The sequence below is a fragment of the Hibiscus syriacus genome, unplaced genomic scaffold (genome assembly GCF_006381635.1).
Source record: "Hibiscus syriacus cultivar Baekdansim isolate YM2019G1 unplaced genomic scaffold, ASM638163v2 tig00019018_pilon, whole genome shotgun sequence".
Taxonomy (NCBI): domain Eukaryota; kingdom Viridiplantae; phylum Streptophyta; class Magnoliopsida; order Malvales; family Malvaceae; genus Hibiscus; species Hibiscus syriacus.
The window spans coordinates 24,450-43,947 of NW_024062459.1; the positions used below are offsets into that span (position 1 = coordinate 24,450).

The 19,498-nt window shown below is 33.9% G+C and overlaps 1 protein-coding gene, 2 long non-coding RNA genes and 1 pseudogene across 3 annotated transcripts; all 4 read right to left on the minus strand.

Annotated features, from left to right (window-relative positions):
* Positions 1–822: 822 nt before the first annotated feature.
* On the minus strand, positions 823–7,688 carry LOC120209509. Its single transcript, XM_039208503.1, has 2 exons — positions 7,233–7,688; positions 823–1,791 (listed from the first exon to the last, which is right to left on the minus strand). Exons 1-2 carry the CDS (start codon positions 7,266–7,268, stop codon positions 1,006–1,008), a joined length of 822 nt encoding a protein of 273 aa, XP_039064434.1. The 5' UTR covers positions 7,269–7,688; the 3' UTR covers positions 823–1,005.
* Positions 3,067–7,239, minus strand: LOC120209510 (annotated as a pseudogene).
* A 5,998-nt stretch (positions 7,689–13,686) lies between the features above and the next one.
* Positions 13,687–14,532, minus strand: LOC120209507. The gene is made up of 5 exons (XR_005524403.1): positions 14,491–14,532; positions 14,372–14,398; positions 14,053–14,225; positions 13,807–13,920; positions 13,687–13,715 (listed from the first exon to the last, which is right to left on the minus strand). It is a non-coding gene; the product is annotated as an uncharacterized LOC120209507 (long non-coding RNA).
* A 525-nt stretch (positions 14,533–15,057) lies between these two features.
* LOC120209508 lies at positions 15,058–15,529 on the minus strand. The gene is made up of 3 exons (XR_005524404.1): positions 15,466–15,529; positions 15,235–15,333; positions 15,058–15,148 (listed from the first exon to the last, which is right to left on the minus strand). It is a non-coding gene; the product is annotated as an uncharacterized LOC120209508 (long non-coding RNA).
* Positions 15,530–19,498: the final 3,969 nt, after the last annotated feature.

The window sequence follows — 19,498 nt, forward strand, 5'->3', positions numbered from 1 at the left end:
AAATTAAAGCCTTAATTAATCATCTTTAATTATTCACTTCTAAAATTAACAGAAAGGGGTAAATCACATGTTTTGTACAACTATTATTTTTATTTCATTTTGGTACTCAAATCTTATTTTTTTTCAACATCATACCTAATGTTTAGTTTAAGTTTGATTTAGTATCCCCACCATTAAAAATTAACAATGATATTGATGTGTCATCATAAAATAATATCATGTCATCATTAAAAAATATAAATATCACGTCAACAATTATATTAATTTTTTAACAACATGATACCAAATTGAAACAAAACGTTAGATATAATTTTGAAAAAAATAAAATTTGGTAGCAAAATAGAATAAAATTAACATTTATATATTTTTTATTAGTGGGGGTGAGAAAAACATTATCTTTAATCGTTGAGCCCCTAAGAGGATAGGAAAAGAAAATTTTACTCTTAATGGGTTTTGAACTCACTATGAATGTATCAATTTAAGAGCTTTTAATCATATACTCTAGAGATTGTTAACTTAATTTATGTAATTTTAAAATCTAAATAAATTAACCAACGGGCATCGAAGACTCATACATCAAAATTAGATGTTGGTCGAGGTTAATTAATACAAACCCTAACCGAGCGAGAGAAAGAAATCCAAAGAAACTAGCTTTTCACATGGAGATTCATTCCAGGTCCATTCAAAACTTGGAATTGACTTGGTCACCCAATTTTTAGTCGACATTCCAAAACAATTCATTCCCAATTTGGTACCGTCTTCCTCCACTCTTATAACTCAATCGGCCTCAGTTTGCCTGAATTCCTTTTCTAATTTCTGGGATTAATCTACAAGTGGAGTAGATTCTCATTTATATAATAATATCTGAGAAATCAATACAACAAAAAGACAGATATTCTGCCGATAAAAAGAAAGAAAAAAGAACAGCTTCAGTGTCGCGAATGTTTCCCTAAACAATAACAATCATCACTGTAATATATATATATATATATATATATATACCAATCATCGCTGTAAACTTGACTGCACTGCGTACCAATATGTAGCAGAAGGCTGCAGCATCACCGGCGATGGTCTCGAATATGGATCAAAGTACCCCCCAGGAGCCACGCCCTGCACCGGCAACCCTAAATTCCTACTGTAATCACTCCCCTCCACCGGCGTTTGCCCTTGAAGCGCCGTTGGAACAGTATAAGTAGCAGCAATATCCAATGAAGGATAGCGGATAACATCATCGAGTTCCACCTTGGGGTAAACCACTTTCTCTGGAGAACAATGGGGTTTTTCAGGTGAAGAATAATCATGATTTTCACTCGTTTCGATCTTCCCTTTCAACTTATACGAGAAGTTAAGCACCCCATTAGGCTTCCCGTCGCTGTTGCGGACCTGGTAAGTCAAGTACCGCACGACTCCATCATATTCATCGATCAGACCCTTCAACGGAACGCGGACTTCACCGATTGTCCGATCAACTAAAACGTCGGCTCGCAAATCGAACTTGAGAAAAACATGATCGGTTTCCTCAGGGGACAAGCCTCGGAGATCGAACTCGAACAAGTGATTCCATTCAGGGTTTTTGCCTCCTCTCTCGATGGATGTCTTCTGACGCTGGAGATGTTTCTTCTGGTGTTCTTCCTTCTTCTTCGATTGTTCATTGATGACCACCATGGAAACGACGGAGTAGGCCGAGAGTTTCTGGAAGAAGTTGAAGGCCTTGAGGCCTTTGCAGGAGATGAGCTTGAGTTCAAGAGAGGTCCAATCCATGGCTATTTCTGCTTCTCTCACTTCAGAGACTCCCAAAGGGGGGGAATTTTAGAGACAAGAGAGAGAATTTAAAGGAAAGGTAAATGGAGGAGACCAAGTCTTGCTAAAGAATGTTATATTGAATCCCACGAGGTTTGGTTCCCATTAATTAAAGCAGTTCAAGTCCGCGTTGATTGTTTGGCTCCACCACAGGTGAAAAACTACTCGTTCAGTAACACACTTCTTTTGCCTATGCCCAACATTTCTACAGCTCTAATCCCCGGTTTAAAACAGACATGGTTGGTTATAATTCATGAGGGATGAGTATTAGGTGAACTGATTAAATGTATCACTGAATCATAAAAACTGGATCTTTATTTGTGTTTCTTTATTGGTAAGCATTATTAAATTTGGAGTAAACCACACTCCCCGTCATCAAATTAATAGTAAGATTATTTTTCCATCACTCGATCATAAAAATTAATATTTTCTTAATAATCTCTAAAACAATTCGTTAAAATATCTCAATTGATATCTCATCTCTCTTAGATTGTAGGTTTAATATTCATTAACAGTAAAAATTTGTTTTCCCTTCACCTTAGATAGGAGTTGTTTGAAAAAAAATTGATGTTTTAAATTATTTGACTAATCATTTTTTATTTATTTTTGTTATTATTTTTAATGAACTGATGATATGTGATCATTAAATATGTGATACAATAATATATCCACAATATTTATATATTTTATCAATTTAATCGATAATTAAAAAATAGTCTTATTTTTTTATATTTTTCGGTGAATATAGTGAAAATGGCAAAGTGTTTGAAAAAAATAAAAATTAAAAAGTTTTCAGGGGTAAATTAGATATAAAATCATCGTTTAAAGCTCTATTTGACGTTTTAACAATAGTTTAGGGATAAAATTAAATATTAACCATTTTGTTAATGTTGCCACTTCACCAATTTAACAAATATGATGGTGGAGTGACAATTTTATTAAAAATAAAAAATATTAATGACCAAATTTGTTACTTTTGAAACTTTAGTGAAAGAAACAAAAAGTTGTTTAAACAGTAGTGATATTTTTGTACTTTACCCTTTTTAAAAATAACCGGTAATGGCTATATCATTCGCTCTACTATTGTGAAAGTCCTTTTTGTCTTTGTCCCTATAACTAAAACATTAGTATAGGATGAGTTTTAGGCCCTCTCTACTTTTATTTAAGTAAATGATTTGCATTCCAAATCTTTGAACAGATACGGTTGGGAGAAAAAAATATTGATTTTCAATCGTAAAACAAGTAACATTCTGAATTGAGATGGGGTAGTCAAAAATTCAATCTTATCCTATTCATTGATATTGTCTTAAAAATCTCTATACAAACAGGTAAATCCTGCGGCCCTCTACTCATCTCTGTTGTGTCCACAAACGGCAGGAGTTTTGGAGCTTGGCTGGGCACTGGAGGGACCCTGGGGTACAACGCCGAATTCATGTTGACCTCAGTTGGGTGTGGAGCTTGTTTTTGAGCACCTGTGAAGTGAGTGCTGATCAAGGTTGAGATAATCCCAGATTTTTGGCCCAAGCCAGGAGAGTTATCCCACTCGGGCTGCTGCATGATGGCCTTTGCACCTATTAACTTAGAGAAATTCAACCGTAGAACAAAACTTTCTTGAAGCCATAGTCTCCAACTTCAAAGTGAGCACCAGTAACTATAGAGACATCCTCATCACACTCTACAGGTGCTGTGCAGACATGGGAGAAGTTCTACCACTGAATCTTCTCATAGTACCTGCGTTCAGACAAGGGATCGGAGACACTGGCGCTTGCTCTTTCCTCAAACTGGAATGTCTTCGGCAGAGAGGAGAGATGCTGCAAGTGAATTTCCAAGCAGTTGCCTCTTTTGCCTTCCAAATGCTTTTTATCTACATAAACCTGTCAAAGGAACTCAAAACAAAGTAAATAAGTACGACATTGGTTATAATGATAGCTTATTGACAGCATCTATCTGATCAATTTTTAAGGGTGTTACCGTATTGTCTTTCAACAAATTAACAAAATTCACAAACATTTTCTTATTTTTGTTCAAAACAACTTTAAGAGTAATGACAATTTTATAGGAAAAGAGAAAAAATGTTATTTTCAATACGGTTTATAGACCTTAACAATGAAGACAAAACGGAGTATGAAAAGCACGAAAGTGTAACTTTAAGATGTAAATTACGAACTAAAAATTGTAGAGTAACCTCATTTGATAACACTAACCCCAGTTCTACTCCAAAATGAGTTCTACCCATTTAACTAACAACAGGATTGGAGGACATTCTCTTTTAAGACCAAATAACATCATTGGTGAGTCAGAGTTTCTATCAAAGGGAATACAAGGAGGTAAGGATATAAATTTGAGACACCATCAACATTTATCTATGCTGGTGGATATAGCATATTAACTTAGCACAAATATAGCCTGCGATCCATCATCTTTTGCTACATAATTTGGTTTACATTTAAGCTCCATCATTGGCATGCGCTTAATGTGGCAACTAATGCATTATCATGACACACGCACAAGCACCAAGACAAATTGTCACATCAAAATGCATGCTTTAGTTTTACCATGCTTAACATTGAGTTCTTATATGGGAAAGGCAGAACATCAATATAAAAGACTGGGAATATTACCTCGTGTTGTGTTAACATAAAGCTTGGGGCCCATGAGGCTAAACTGCAACGAATGCACTATTTTGTTGTTTTCTCTGAGGACCAAGGGCAAGCTCACCAAATACTAGTGCCCACTGCTTTGGAAGCTGAAACTCCAAAAACTGATGTAGTTCATCAATCGAAGGCTTATCTGTATGTAAAAGGGAAAACAATAAATGGATAGTGGCATACAATTCCTTGACTCCAGAAGCAAATTTTGGAAATACCAACTAAAAGCACAGAACTCATTTATCTTTAATTTCTATTTCTTTGAAAATGAAAAATATCTATCACTTTAGCTTCAGAATATATGCTGAAAATGATTTTTGATGTTTATTTAGAGAAGTAGGTGTTAGCTGTTTGCTTACTTGAGAAAGTGATCGGTTTCTTACCGACACAGGATTTATATTTGAGGATATCTTGAACTTCTACATAACAAAAATTACCATCAGATACCAACAAACCATGTAAAGTGGAAATGAAATACAGATTTGATAATGACACAATGCAGGATACAAAACTGACTTACTCTTCAAGTGAATGATAATGAAACAAAATTGGCAATCAGACAATAATCTATGGTTTTTATTTTGCACAGCTTATGAACTAAAAATATTTGTTTGAAATTTCAATGAATTGTTCATATGGTTACCATGCAATTGTATGAAAAGCAACAGGTAAGTAATGAATTAAGTTTTGTCAGTACAACGAAGGTATAGATTGATGGCATGGGTTAGAAACCCACTCCCATTAACTCCAGTAAGCAATGATGTGATTGGGATAAAAGACATGGAAATCACGTCTGGTTCAGACTGAACAGTTTGACACCATTCACCGTGTGATAAATTTGAATTCAACTTGCCTCCTTTCCTTTTGCAGATGAATTTGATATCCTGCAAAATGTTTGTACATAGCTCCTAAATGGAAAACTATGTTTGATGATAATATAGAATTTGAGGTTACTAAGAGGCTACTAAGAGCATTTGTGGCATGTACTAAAACTAGAGATGGATAGGGTCGTTCACTCTGTAGACAGGAAATTCCTAATGCAAACTTATTTTCGGGCAGCATACCTCCAATTGAGAATAAGAACTGGTTTGAAGCATGTCCATGAAACTATCCCATGTTCTTTAAAAATACGGAAGAAAACCATAAGTAATTTTAGTGTATCCAAGTGTGCTTTTGCATCTAATGCAATATAAAGCGCTAACAAACAGATCAAGGGAGTTAGTTATTTCAATATGAATTCTGTTTGTAGCAAGCAAATAACTACACGCTCAATATTAAATTGTAAAGTTCTACTGAATTTTGCCACTATACTCACAATTTCACTGGAACATTCTATGGAATATCTACCTTCATGCAACTGCCAGGTTTTCATCAATTCTGCTACTTTTTGTCCAAAAATTAACAAAATTGAAAGTATAGTGCATTAAAAAAAGTCCAGTTGAAAATTTCTTGATTGAGTCACAATAGAGTGGAAAATTTGGCCTTAATCCTTTTCCCTATCGTTATCTAGCATATAAAGAATGTTACGAATGAACCAGAATTGAAAAACTTTCATAGTCGCCCAATTGTAGCTCGACTGTCTGGATTTATTATTAATGGAAAAAAGAAAATGCTAAAACTTCATCTAAGAAAAATTCATATTCTTGATCAAGTTCACAGCTACCTCCTACGCTAAGGTATATGAAAATTTCAGTTTGTTGATAAAGTACCCACCACAAACACACAGAAAAATAAAGTCAATAAAAATCTATCCCTAAAGGTCTCGTCTTTGTTACATGATCTGTGATCCATCAAGTTCTTGATGTTCTATATTTATTGTCTAAAAAGAAAGATAATTGAAGAGAAACACACTTGAGTGAAGCATGTGCATCCAACATTTCGATGCTACTATGGGCATTCATTGTTCAACTTTGAAGTAGAATTGAATTAAAAAACGTCAGTCTGCAGGCTCACAGAAGACAAAGGGATTGGGAAGGATTCAATCTATTTCAGCCCAAACAGTAACGACAGTTCCCAAAACACATTTATAAATATTCCACAATCTCTGTCCAAAAATCAATCAAATTGGAAACAAAGTTCAATGCAATTTATTTAAACACAAGAAATCCATCATTGATTCATATTATAGTGACAAATTTGATATGTATTCAACAAATGACCAATAGCTATCCCAACTCCTTGTTTTCAATGTCCTATTGTCCTTATTTATTCAATTGTTTCAATATTTGTATCAATTCTTACCTTAATTTTAACTGATTCTAAGAAGTTATTGAGTACAGTAAATCTTTGTCAGATAGGAAGTAAGAAACTGCTTGGCTATGAAGGTTATACTTCAGCTATAAAAGTAATTGTTGTAGAACTAAAACTTCAACTGTCGTAGATGGTAATTGTAGAAGGTTATATCTTAGCCTTCAAAGCTAGTTTGGATAATCTTGCAGAAGATTAGTGAACTGAACTTCTTGGTAAGGGAGAAAACAAACGAGATTTGAACTTCTCAGTAATTGTTGGATAATCTTGCAGAAATTTTCTGGAAACTTTAATCAGCGATGTTTTGGTCAGATGTTATTAGTTTGTAGTTCTACAACCCTAAAAACTAGTGTGCTTGTCTCAATTTCAGTTTCACATCAATTTTAGAATTTATTTTCGTTCTCTTTTTCTGTTTGCATGTCAGCACTGCATCACTGAACTTGAGGTAATATCAACAGTTTCTCTATATTTCATTTGACATCAAGACATTCCCATTTAGAAGAAACAGTGACAAGGGAGAACCAAAATCAGATCAGAAAAGGAGGGGAAATAATCCCTACTTAATCCCATTAATTTTGGGACTATGAAGGGTCGGCTAAGAAGGAAAGATTCATCCCCTTAGTGCTATAAAACCCTACAAAAATGAATAGATGAGCAATAAGCTTTCATTCGAAAACCACTCAAAAGGTAACACAAAAAAATAAAGGAGGGAAATACTTAGCTTTCACCGTTGAGGAGAAGGAGCACCGCCGTTAGAAAGGTAAAAGTTGAAGGTTACTTTCGTAGATCTAGGCTGGGGGAGTTGTTGCATGCACGATCGGGGTTTGATTTCGTGCTCAAGGGAGTGTGGAGAAGGTTTTAGGCTAAGTTTTGGGTCTTCGACCACCGTGGGTGGTGGATGGGGTGACAGAGCGGTGGCTGGAGTATTTGGGAAGTGGTGTTTTCGGTCGAAGAGGGAGTTTGAGAGGATGTGAGGCTTTATTATTTTGAGGGGAGAGTTACAAACGAAATGAAAAATAGGTTTTGGGGGTTTCATATAGCAAGGATCTCAGTGCAAATACCATTTTCTTAAATCATGCTCATAGTCCCCGAACGACTGAAGTGTAAATCAATTTGGTCACCTGCGATAAATTAGTTACTGAATTTCAATTTATTTCAACTTGGTCCTTGTCATACTTTATTTTTTATAAATTGGTGCCCAGGTTTACTTTTTTGTTTTGCAACATTTGTTTTAATTATTTTATTAATATTATTATTTAAAAATCTTAATTTTATTTTTATTTTGGTTCTTTTTTAAAGGAGATTCAATTAAAATTCAAAGTTTGTGAAAGGTAAATAATTCATATCAAATTTCAATTTTTATTTAAAATTTTAATTTTCGTAATTAAGGCAACTAAATAATTGAATGGTACTGAAAGGGTGATAAGGGGTGCTCATCTTTCCATGATGGCAAACGTCTCCCAAATCAAGACATGGATATGGTAAACGATAAGTTCGAGGTGTCTAATCCAACTATTTTAAAAGCGATCGAATGTGAATCCACCTGGAATGACCGTTGCATCAACTTGATGACTCCACTGGGGATTTTGAGAATCAGGCCAAAAATCGATTACTCGGTTCCCTTCTTGAGCAAAAATTGTAAGTCTAAACTTTAATTTATTTTTTATTCATCTTTATTTACCTTTGACTATTATTTTTCAAATAAATAGTTGGACTAACCATTTTCTATTGATTTTAGTTTTCAAAAAAAAATAAAAAGGGCTTGCATTTCAAGCTCTATACCCGATGTAACATCCCAAAAACCAGGTTAGTGATTGAAATGAAAGTTTTTGAAATTTAGTGATAAATCTTAGAAAAATTTAAAAGTTTAGGAACTTAATTGGGAATATTTTGTGAAAGATTGTTTAATAAATATTGATTGAAGTAAGGGTAAATTGGTATTTTCAAAGGAAAGATTTTTATCTTCCCTTTATAAGGAAAATAAACATGTGGAAATAAGGGGAAATGAAAGAAAAGTCTGAAGACTTGGTTCTCTTCTTCTTCCTCGTTGTCGTGAGCTCCATTTCAAAGGTGAGTCTTGGTAAGATGATTATTTCTTGAGTTTTAAACTTAGTTTTGATTCTTAGAGTGTTAAGAAAGCTTAATGAGATATTAAAGTGTGTTGAAACTCCAAGGTGGATAAGTTATGAAGGATTAAATATTAAGAGTTTTTAATTGAATTGATGAGGAAAAAGTTATAAATGGATTTTTAAGTCATATTTGACTTGTCAAGGATCTAATTAACAAGTTAGAAATAATATAAGTGAATCAAGAACATGTTGAATAATTGACAAGATTTTTAAATTCAAGGGTTCTAATGAGATATTGGATGATTTGATGAGTTAAAGTGATATAAGATGGTTTGAGTAGGTATATTTGAGTTTAATGAAGCAAAAAAAGTTAGTATAGTGGAAGTTAAATAAGTTATGGAAAATTTTCGGGTGAAACAAGTAAATTCTGGGCAAGGGGTATCGGTACTGTTCATTCAGTACCGATACTTCAAAGAGAAAATGAGTGATAATTGGGGTATGGGTATCGATACTGGTTGAATAAGTATCGATACCCTAAGGTAAAAATTTATAAATTGTTCAAAGAGTATTGATACCAAAGGAGTAGTAACGATATTGTGGGTATCAATACCATTAAGCAAGTATCGACACCATTTTGAAATAAGGATTCTAGAATCGAAAAAGGGTATCGATACCCAGGCTTGGTATCGATACCACAGCTAAGGAAGTATCGGTACCATACTTTGGGTATCGATACTACTCAAAGCGAAATATGAATTAGATACTTCATTTAGTTTAGATTATTGATGATTGGTTATAAGTTATTAGAATTAAGATATTCACATTGATTATATGTATCATGTAGATATCGATCGAAGAAAAGTCCAAGACGGTTCGAAGTTATAAGAGTGCACAAGAGTTGTACGTATATTATGGACTAGTGAGGCCATGTGAGTGCATATTAGTTGGTATATGATGTGTATGGAAATAAGACTCGCGATGAGTCTATTTCTAATATTTGATTGCATGAATCTATGACTGTTAATATGTGTTTGATATGATTATTATGTATGGATGAATACATGAATAGAGTCATAGGTGTTATATGCTATTTTGTGTGCTAAGGGTATAAGTAATTATATGATAACAATGTATAAATTATATGAATCAGATTTAAGTGACTAAATAAAAAGTGAGATAAACTGAGTAGGGTTGACCTATATGATAATATGATAATAGAATATAAGTTAGGAGATATTGACATAAATGAGTATATGAATATGCCAGATAAGTAATATAGGAAGGTCTATATGTTAAATGGAACTATGATCTAAAACTTGTTAGATTCTTATATGATAAGTATAGTACGAAGATACTAGAAATCATATGAGGATGTTATAGGAACTAGGTAATAATAAGTTATGAGAATATATGTTTATGTGACAAACTATGTAAAAATGAACTAAGGGAATATAATAAATATGATATAGTGATTATGTGAAACTAGGAATATAAACTATATGTCATTGATGTATAAACTATATGAAAAGGAGTACATGATGGTGTAATAAATTATAGAAATTGGTATAATGAAATTATATGAATAAGTGAAAGAGTAAAATAAGTTAAGTGACGTTGACATTGACATTGATATAAGAATATGATATAAAATATATAATAAGAATATATGTGTTATATGATAAATATGAACATATGAGATCATATGAAATATTATATGACTATGTGATTATATGAAAAAGAATACAAGTATATGTGTGATAAGTTATGTGATATGTGAATGTAAATCATATGAAAATGTTCTACGTGTAAGTGAACCATATGTCTATATGAATATGTTAAATGACATAAATGATAATGCCCATGTTATGTGTTATAAGAGCTAGGGGTATAGTTATATGCCAAGAGTCGAGGGTTCTACGTGGTCCTTCGGGATATATATGTAATCCTTTGGAACATATATGTGGTTCTTCGAAACACATATTTGGTCCTTTGGAATATATATGTAATCCTTAAGGAGTGATCATTCGAGACATCTATGTGGTCCTTCAGGACATTTCTACGCGGTCCTTCGGGATAAATTCTATATGCCCCTAGTGAGAATTTATACGAGTTGTGGTGACAGCATAGGTGCATAACCTCAATGTACTCACATATCTTTAGTTCTCAGAAGTATACATGAGCTAATAAAAGAGATAACATAAAGAAACCTTGTATGATGTTATGAATTTTGCTTTATAAAATCTATGATATGATGTGCATCGTTGTTAAGGATAAGATGACATGATTAAAGGAATGAACGTAAATAATATTGATAATAATAAGAATGTGAATTACAATAATGATAGTATATCAGTATGTATACAATGGTTATATGAATGATTATATGATTTTGTTTGTTGTTATTGTGTGGATTGTTCATGCATTGTTATGTAATTAAGTTTCATTCATACATTTTGTATATGCCTCACTAAGTCATAGACTTAGCATGTGAATGTTTCACACATAGGTTCTGAGAAGAAAAAAGAGAGCGAAGATAGGCGATCTAGGTCAGCTTCTCCTTTTCACAGATCAGATCAGAAACATATTTGAATATATGTATTTGTTATATAGAATGTAGTTGGCCTGTAGTTAAAAGATTTGAATAGTATAAGCTCTGATAAGTTTTGTAAACTCTTTGAATGAAATTGAATAAATTATGCACTTTTATTTAATAAAAGTTGAAAATTTTCATTATTTTGTAAAATAAATGTTTTGAAAGTTAATGTGACACCTCGGATTCGTATCTGGGTCATGTATGGGTTGGGGTGTTACACCTGAGCTCCAACCTTTTTGGGTGGGGGTGAAAGTGATACCTTTGTAGGAATTTATTCCTCGCATGGGCCTAGCAACTAGCCTCCGAGGTTCGTATACCCTATGTCTTCACGGGAATTTATTCCTTGTATGAGCATAGGGGAATGTACATTCTCGAGTTTAACTTGGTCAGCATATGCTTGTAATGAGTTTAAGATCAGGTGTCTGGCACGCCCAAAGGGGCACCGACAATGAGAACTTATGTCCCTTTTATAGAACTAAATACAATGGTGGTGCGAGATTAGAGCCTAACCTAAAACTGCAAAACCCTAGGATATTAGACGTTTATTTCTGCTTTAATTATACTGTTCTAACCATGCGAACTAGAAATTTATACAACTAGGGTTTTTTATGTTGAAAAGCAGTGGGATTAGAGATCATGTCCAGGTAAGAACAGTTGCATATCGGGTTTGAACGGATGCATGTCGGGTTTATATCATGTTCGTAGGGGTAATCTATAATTCTTCTCTTATTATTAATCTATTATACTACCTTCGTCTCTCTTTTTTTCATTTTCTTTATTTCTACATTTGCATCATTAAAGAGAAGAGGTTTTGATTTGCGGAGTTTTTGTTAGTCTTGAACAACTTTTATTAATGGAAAACGGGGTTGTGATACACAAAGTTAAAAATGTAAAAATCACTAGTAGAAAAAACCCCTTTAATGACGCGCATTGCGTGTCATCTATAGGTGCGGATGGCACACATTTGCCTGTCGTTGAAGCTACCGACATGAATTTAAGATGACGCGCAACTGTGCGTCATAAATTTATGACACGCATTTATGACACACATTTATGACACACATTTATGACGCGCATTTATGACGTTCATTGAGCGTCATTGAAGCCCTCGTCATAAATTAAGATGACATATATTTGTGTGTCATAAATTTATGACACGCATGTATGACTTACATTGCGTGTCATTGAAGCACACGCCATTAAAAAATATGACACACATTCGTGTGTCGTGATTGTATTTCGTAAATTATTGTTATATATATATATATATATATTGTAGATTGACAAATAATCAAACTAAATCACATTTAATGCCTCATAATACTAAATATATATATATATATCATATTATATATAAGCAATCCATTTGCATACAATATATTCACATTAAGTTGCAAATATAATATCCATCACCTATGGCTATTTGAAAACAAAAAACCAATAATGTTAATAGATTATCACAAGAAGATACTAACAGATTATAAGATCTTAGATGCAACTCCTCTAGCTTCTTCTGCAATTTTGAAGTTGCTTCTTCAGAGTCGAGAACTCTTGAAACAGGCTGCGAATGAGCATTGGCTTCAACTGAATTAGTAGGAACATCAGATGCACCAACTGTTCCCTACCCCTTCCCAAAATTATAGCACAAAATCCATTCTACCTGTAGGTTTCTTTGATTTGGATCCAATAAATCTGTTATTTGCTCATTGCATATCTGTAAAAGAAAATTGAAAATAAAGTGATAAAGAACAAGAATAGTACAATGCTAAGCAGTCCAATCATGTCAAAACTAATAATCAAAATAATTCAATTATGTTTATCAGTATGCTTAATTCACAACTTCTAAACGGGAAATATAGTACAACTCAAATACCCACTTTGATACATAGAACTCCAATTACAATCCCTCTAAGGTGGGAAAGACGGGCAATAATGCATAAAGTATGGAAACAGGAATTACTCAATCGCACTTATTTAGCAAATTAGATTACTAAATTACATACCGATCAGCTGGTAACCACATAAGTAACATATAAGTTAAATGTCCTCGGGAATAGACTATTAATAGTAATTTAACTTTGAAATAGGCTTGCGATGCTATATACATGAAAAATAGAATACACAAAGGATATCATAAAGGCAAAAACAAGAAATTCATAGATCAGTTAAAAGCAGCAGAGCCCCAAACAAAGGGAACTAATTAACAACACAGAAAATATTAGGAACAAAAGGCGTATTGACAGTGGAACTTACATTTTATTAAAGAACGTTACCAATAATACTGAGAATTAAGCAATGATGAATTAATGCTTACGTTTGGGACAGGAACTTCCTATGTTGCCACTGCCTTCAAGTCTAAAAATAAAATTAACAACAAAAAAAATTCAATGAGAATAGACTCTAATCAATTGACTAGAGAGCCACTGACTAATAAAAACTAACATACCATGGTTGCAAAAGTCAATGCCAGGGAGAAGACCCTCCACCCAGACAGTTTCTTCTTGTTTCGATGTGGAAGTTGCTCCATTGACTTTGTTATCATTCTCATGACCCTCAAATCCTGATATAAACCCAAAATAAATAAAAATCTTTAACCTCAGCTCCATGTTAATACAATAAACTTTCACATGTGAAAGCAAATAAGAGGAAAGATCCAGGCACAAAAGTGGTAAGAACTAAAGTGCAACCTCACTTTTTCCATCAATTTCATTAACAAGCTCTCCACTTAGTCCACTATGACTGATGGTCACCTCAGAACTTCTTTCAACTGGACATGTTCTCTCGGTATCTTCTTGAATTTGGGGAAATACATAAGAATGTGGAAGAGGAAGGTTCAGAGCACGAGACCAAAATATAGAATTCGCCCTAGCATTACAGAAATCACGCAGTATTAACCACCAAAGTTTGAATTGCAAGGAATGTCATCATATCATAGTCAATCTCCTTCATTGTCCCCACCCACCCCATTTTAAGAGAGAATAAAAAAGAGTTCATTTTGAGGAGATCCCTACCAAAGGAAATCTTCAAAGCAGATCTCACTGCAAAAGAAGCATTAACAACAATTCATAATTGAGAAAAAGGAAAATAAACACACTTGATTCCTACTTCATTCAATGTAATTAATACCGACCTTTCTGAAACTCCATCAAGAGCAAGAAGTTTCTTCACCAAACCCTTCACTTTATCTTTGTACACAGAAATCAAATCCTTTTTCTATAAACAATTACACTAACTTTCATCATCATGGGTAGTCAAATTACATGCATTTCATCTTCAAGAGAAACGTTAAACTATATGCTTATATTTACCTGCAATTCAGTTGCTCTATACAAGATTGTTCCTTTCAATTCCAACATCTCATCATCGGTAAACCATAACGGATTCCCAAAAGTGGTGGGAAGCATATCAAGATAACTGAACTAGTCTTTAAATTCCACATAAATAATAAATAAAAGAAAACTAAAATAAAACAATCAAATATGTTAAGTACATACAGTTTCTACAAAGAATTCTTTCGGAGACGTTCCACAGTAAGAAGTCTTTAAATCCGTTGTTCGTTGAAAGAGAGGGAATTGAAATGTAAAGGGTTGGAGTAAAAGTAAGTTCGGTTCGGTAACGGATAATCCTGCAAAATATTACCTGGCACTACAAATCAACAATCTTCACCTGCTACCACTTCGATATATCTAAGCAATTTTTGGCTTCACAACTTTCTTCCTTAGTTACCTCTTTGTGATCAAGCTCTTCATCCCCCAGAAGAACAATAATGCACCGCATTGCGCAACAGACTGCCATTAATGAAAGAATCAATGAAGTTTGCACGTTGTATTTCGTAATGCATAGGGAAACACTTTGGATATGGACATGCAAATACCTGCAGAAAATCACCGAGCAGAGCAGCGTACTAGGGCTCTTCAGGTCGATAGTTGTAGAAGTCATAGAGAAGAGGAGTGCTAACAAGCAAATACACAAACTACGGCAAAGGAAAGAACAATTAGATGAGACACTAAAGTAGAATTAAACGTAACTGCTCGGTGGAATTAACATATAACTTCATAGTTCAAACGGAACCAAAATAATCACTCTTAAGAAACAAAAATCTCACCAGGAGGAAGACTCCAAAGCCATAGCCAAATACAAATAGAATAACACCGAGTCCTTTCAAAGCAATAGTGGCTGAAACTAATTTTTAATTTGCCTAATGCGTCATGAAGGTAGAGGTCTTAGCTTTCTTCGCTTCATTTTTGTATCATTATTTATCTCAAAAACCTATAGGCATGAATACCATTGGTTAACTGAAATGTCAGTCTATCTAGTTAATTCATGAAAGTAACTTAAAATACAACCACCATGTTGTCACATCCTTGCAACATTGACCAACTCAAATGTAAGAAAAACATAGTGCTCAAGAAAGAAGGTAAGAAGAAATTACAATTTGCAAGTCATGAATTTGATTCCTAGAATATCAAATAATTTATAATTGTTTATTTCCCTATCCCCTTTTGCTAGGGTACTTATCTATCACTTCTATGAATAAAGCTATGTCGATGGATTTAAATCATAACCAATGAGCTTTTGCACCTAAAAGCTATGTCTGTACATCCGTCCCGGTCCTAGTTTCTACCAAGGTTAATAAAAAGGAAAGAAAAAAGAATGTCAAAACATAAGGGGCTTTACAAAAGTGCAAGCTTTTGCACCTAAAAGGTGTATCTTTTGTTATGAAAGAATTACATGAAAGGCAAACCTCAAGAATAATAATGCTTTTCTCCAATTTTTTCACATTTCTTTACAAAACATACTTCTGAATATCTAAAGAAAGAATAATTTTATCAAATATCTAAGAACCCTTAACTCCTCAAGAAAATATTTAAAAGATTGTGCATGACAAATAACCTATTAGTTAGTATTTTAAAATTTTGCATGACAAAGCATTCAATGAAAACAATCAAATATTTAAAAGACAACTGATTCCACGAATTAGCCGAAGCAGCAACCATCATGATTCCAGCACAAGTACAACAAAGACCCCCAAATCGACGACGTCTCCACTCCCTAGCACATATCCAGTCCCCGAAGTCGCCACCACCAGCATACTAGTAAATCAAACCATCCAAAAAAAGTCAACTTTTTTAATCAAACCTTTAAAATTTGCCTAAAAATCTTAATTGAGGTTTGACCTGAGACGAGCCTTGGACAGCTCCTAGTAACACCGACCGTAGTGACAAGCCAGCTGGATCGCATCACTAGCTTTGAAAGTTAAAGGCCGAAAGGCATCAGATTTGTTAGCGAGAAACCCTAGCTTTAAAACGGAGTCCGATGAGGGAGAATGAGAGGGCACCGCTGATGAGGAGTAGAAACGTTGATGATAAGAAGAAAGTGTTTGGTCTACAATGACATTTGGAGTTAAAATTGAGAAAGCAGATGCGTAATGGAAGTAATTGAAATTGGTGGAGGAAGAAGAAGTGGTAAAAGATGAAAATAATGGGGGAAATTAAAAAATGACTTTTACAGATGACACACAATTAAAAAGTGTACTCGTGTTTTTGCAGATTTTTTGGATTATGACTATTAAATATGACACACATTATTGTAAGTCATAAATCGTTAAGATTTTAAAAAACATGACATTTTTATGACACATTTTTTTCAAGTCATAAATTAGTGTGTGTCATCGTTCGTGTGTCATTAAAGGTATATTTTCTTGTAGTGAATACGAAAGTGGTAGAAAAAACTCAAAAGAGAAATGAAACAGTCTGCAAGGTAGCTATATGTCAGGACTGGCAAGTTATGTTATGTCACCCTTAAACACAATAAAGTCTGAGAACTGTGAAGCATTTCATATAGTTAAGCAAAAGAAAGAAAACAAAAGTTCCATCAATTCTATGACAACTTTACATATTTGCTCTATGTGAAGATAGACGAGCCTTTGATTTGAGCCTTGGTTCAGTAATAGAATCCAGGTTACAATTGTTTTATCTTCAACAAAGAAGACATGGCACCCATCATAGAAGAATATACGACCCTATTGCACTATGAAAAGATTCGAATAAATCGAGTCTTCACCAAATTCAGCAAAGGACCACCATTCAAAAATGGATTGGAAACAATTGCTAGGGCATACGAGCATTAAGTGGCTGATCGAATCCAACATATAGGTAAAGGATAAGAGATTATGTGAACTGAAATCAATCAATTGATAGATGAGCATCCCAATCAGTGGAAAGTAATCGATCTATTTGCATTGGGAATCTACGGGTTAGTCATTTTTCGAAAATGCTGGGACACATTGAAGCAACTCTGGTGGAGTTATTCGAACAATTTCCAATGAGGGTGAATCATGCTCTAGCAATCCTTGCCGAAACTTTTCGATCTTTAAATCATTGTCAAAGAATAGGAAGAGATTGATTCATAGTTTGTATGCAATTGCTATAAGTCTGGATCCACAACCATTTCTGGAAAATGGGTAAGGTCTCTTATCTTCAGCCCATTAATAGATATTCACCCTTAGAAGATTTCTTCAAACAGAAATAGTGCAAAGGCATCTTGAGAGAAAAATGGTAAAAAAATGTTTACACACCTTTAAGAAAAATCATGGGGCGAGTCCCTTGGTTGGGATGCAGTGATATAATCTATAGATTTGGAAACTCAAGCATAGTAATGCTACTCGAACTATAGGAATGAATTGGCTACACTCTACTTTTAGCTCTACGGTAGTATGGGGTACGACAATTCGTTCTAATCACCTATGAGCTTTGGAAGTTTGAGTTCTCATATCATGAAGACAACCATAAGAGAAAGGTCAAAGCTCTATCAACTCATAGAAAACATTATTCTGGACTAGTCCATAGAGCTTAAGAAATGCTTACACCAGATCATATCGAGTGGAGGAGACTAAAAAATAATGAAAATGTTCTGGTAGCTGAGCATGAAGATATTTGACCTATAGAGGAACGTCTCAACGTTGTCTCATCTGAGTTAGAGATAGAAAATGGTGAATTTGAGGTAGAGCGAAAAAGAATTGGAGGAGAAACTGAAAAAATCTAGATAATAAGATATTCCAATGGAAGATGGATGATGAGATCCAAAAAGACAAGGCCACCAAAGCATAAAGAGATAAGAAGAAAGTTAGTGAAAAACTTGAAGACCTAAAGAAAGAGTTCAAAGATCAGGCTCATATTATCGCCAATCTGAAAAAAGTTGTCAGAATTATGGAATGACAAAGCATACAACCTGAAGAGGAAAATTTGAGAAAAAAGTGATATAGAAGCATTGAAAGATTCTCAAATACAATAGATTTTTAGTAATTTTAAGAACATATAAAATCTTATTCAAATTAAACTTCCTAGAACCAGAAAGTAAAGAAGATTGGTCGTAAACTTTATTGGCAGCTGGTTACCATTACTGACTTGAATTGTACTTGATGCAGGTGAAGATGAACCAATTTAAAGGTTATTAAACTTATTTGTAAGATTATATGTGGCACTAGAATCAGGGTACCAAGCATCATAAAAAAGAACCCCAGGTGTAGCAAGATGCACATGAGCAGCGGTGAGAGCTTAATGAATTGAAGAAGTTGATGGATTTTCTATAGCAACATGAATGATTTGGAAAGTAGAAGAACCTTGACTGTAACACCCTAATCCAGTCCGACTTGAAGATCCGTGGATTACGATGTCACATGGGACCGCCAAAGTGGCTAACCCAAAATTTGTCTTTTTAAATCGACTGTAACCATTATAAGATAATCATACATAGTGATAAAAATAAAAGACATAGTAAATTTGAGTTTACAAATATGGAGAAGCTCCCAAATATTCAAAATAAAGAAATATTGGATTAAATATAAAATGGAATTATGATTGACATAAAAGGGTTTATAATACATGCCCTATAAACTAAATCAAGACGTACTTTGGTGCCTTAGCTATGCTGGAATATCTAGTGACAATAACGCTCCTTGGACGGCCTCTACACATGGAAACACATTCCAAGCGCTGAGCTTATGAGCTCCGTGCCTCACTAATAACTATATTATACTACATTCATTCACTAAATACGCATGCTAGTGGAAAAGGTGTAAATACATGGAAATGATGATCTAACATATTGATATATGCATCATGGTACGGCTGAGGGTT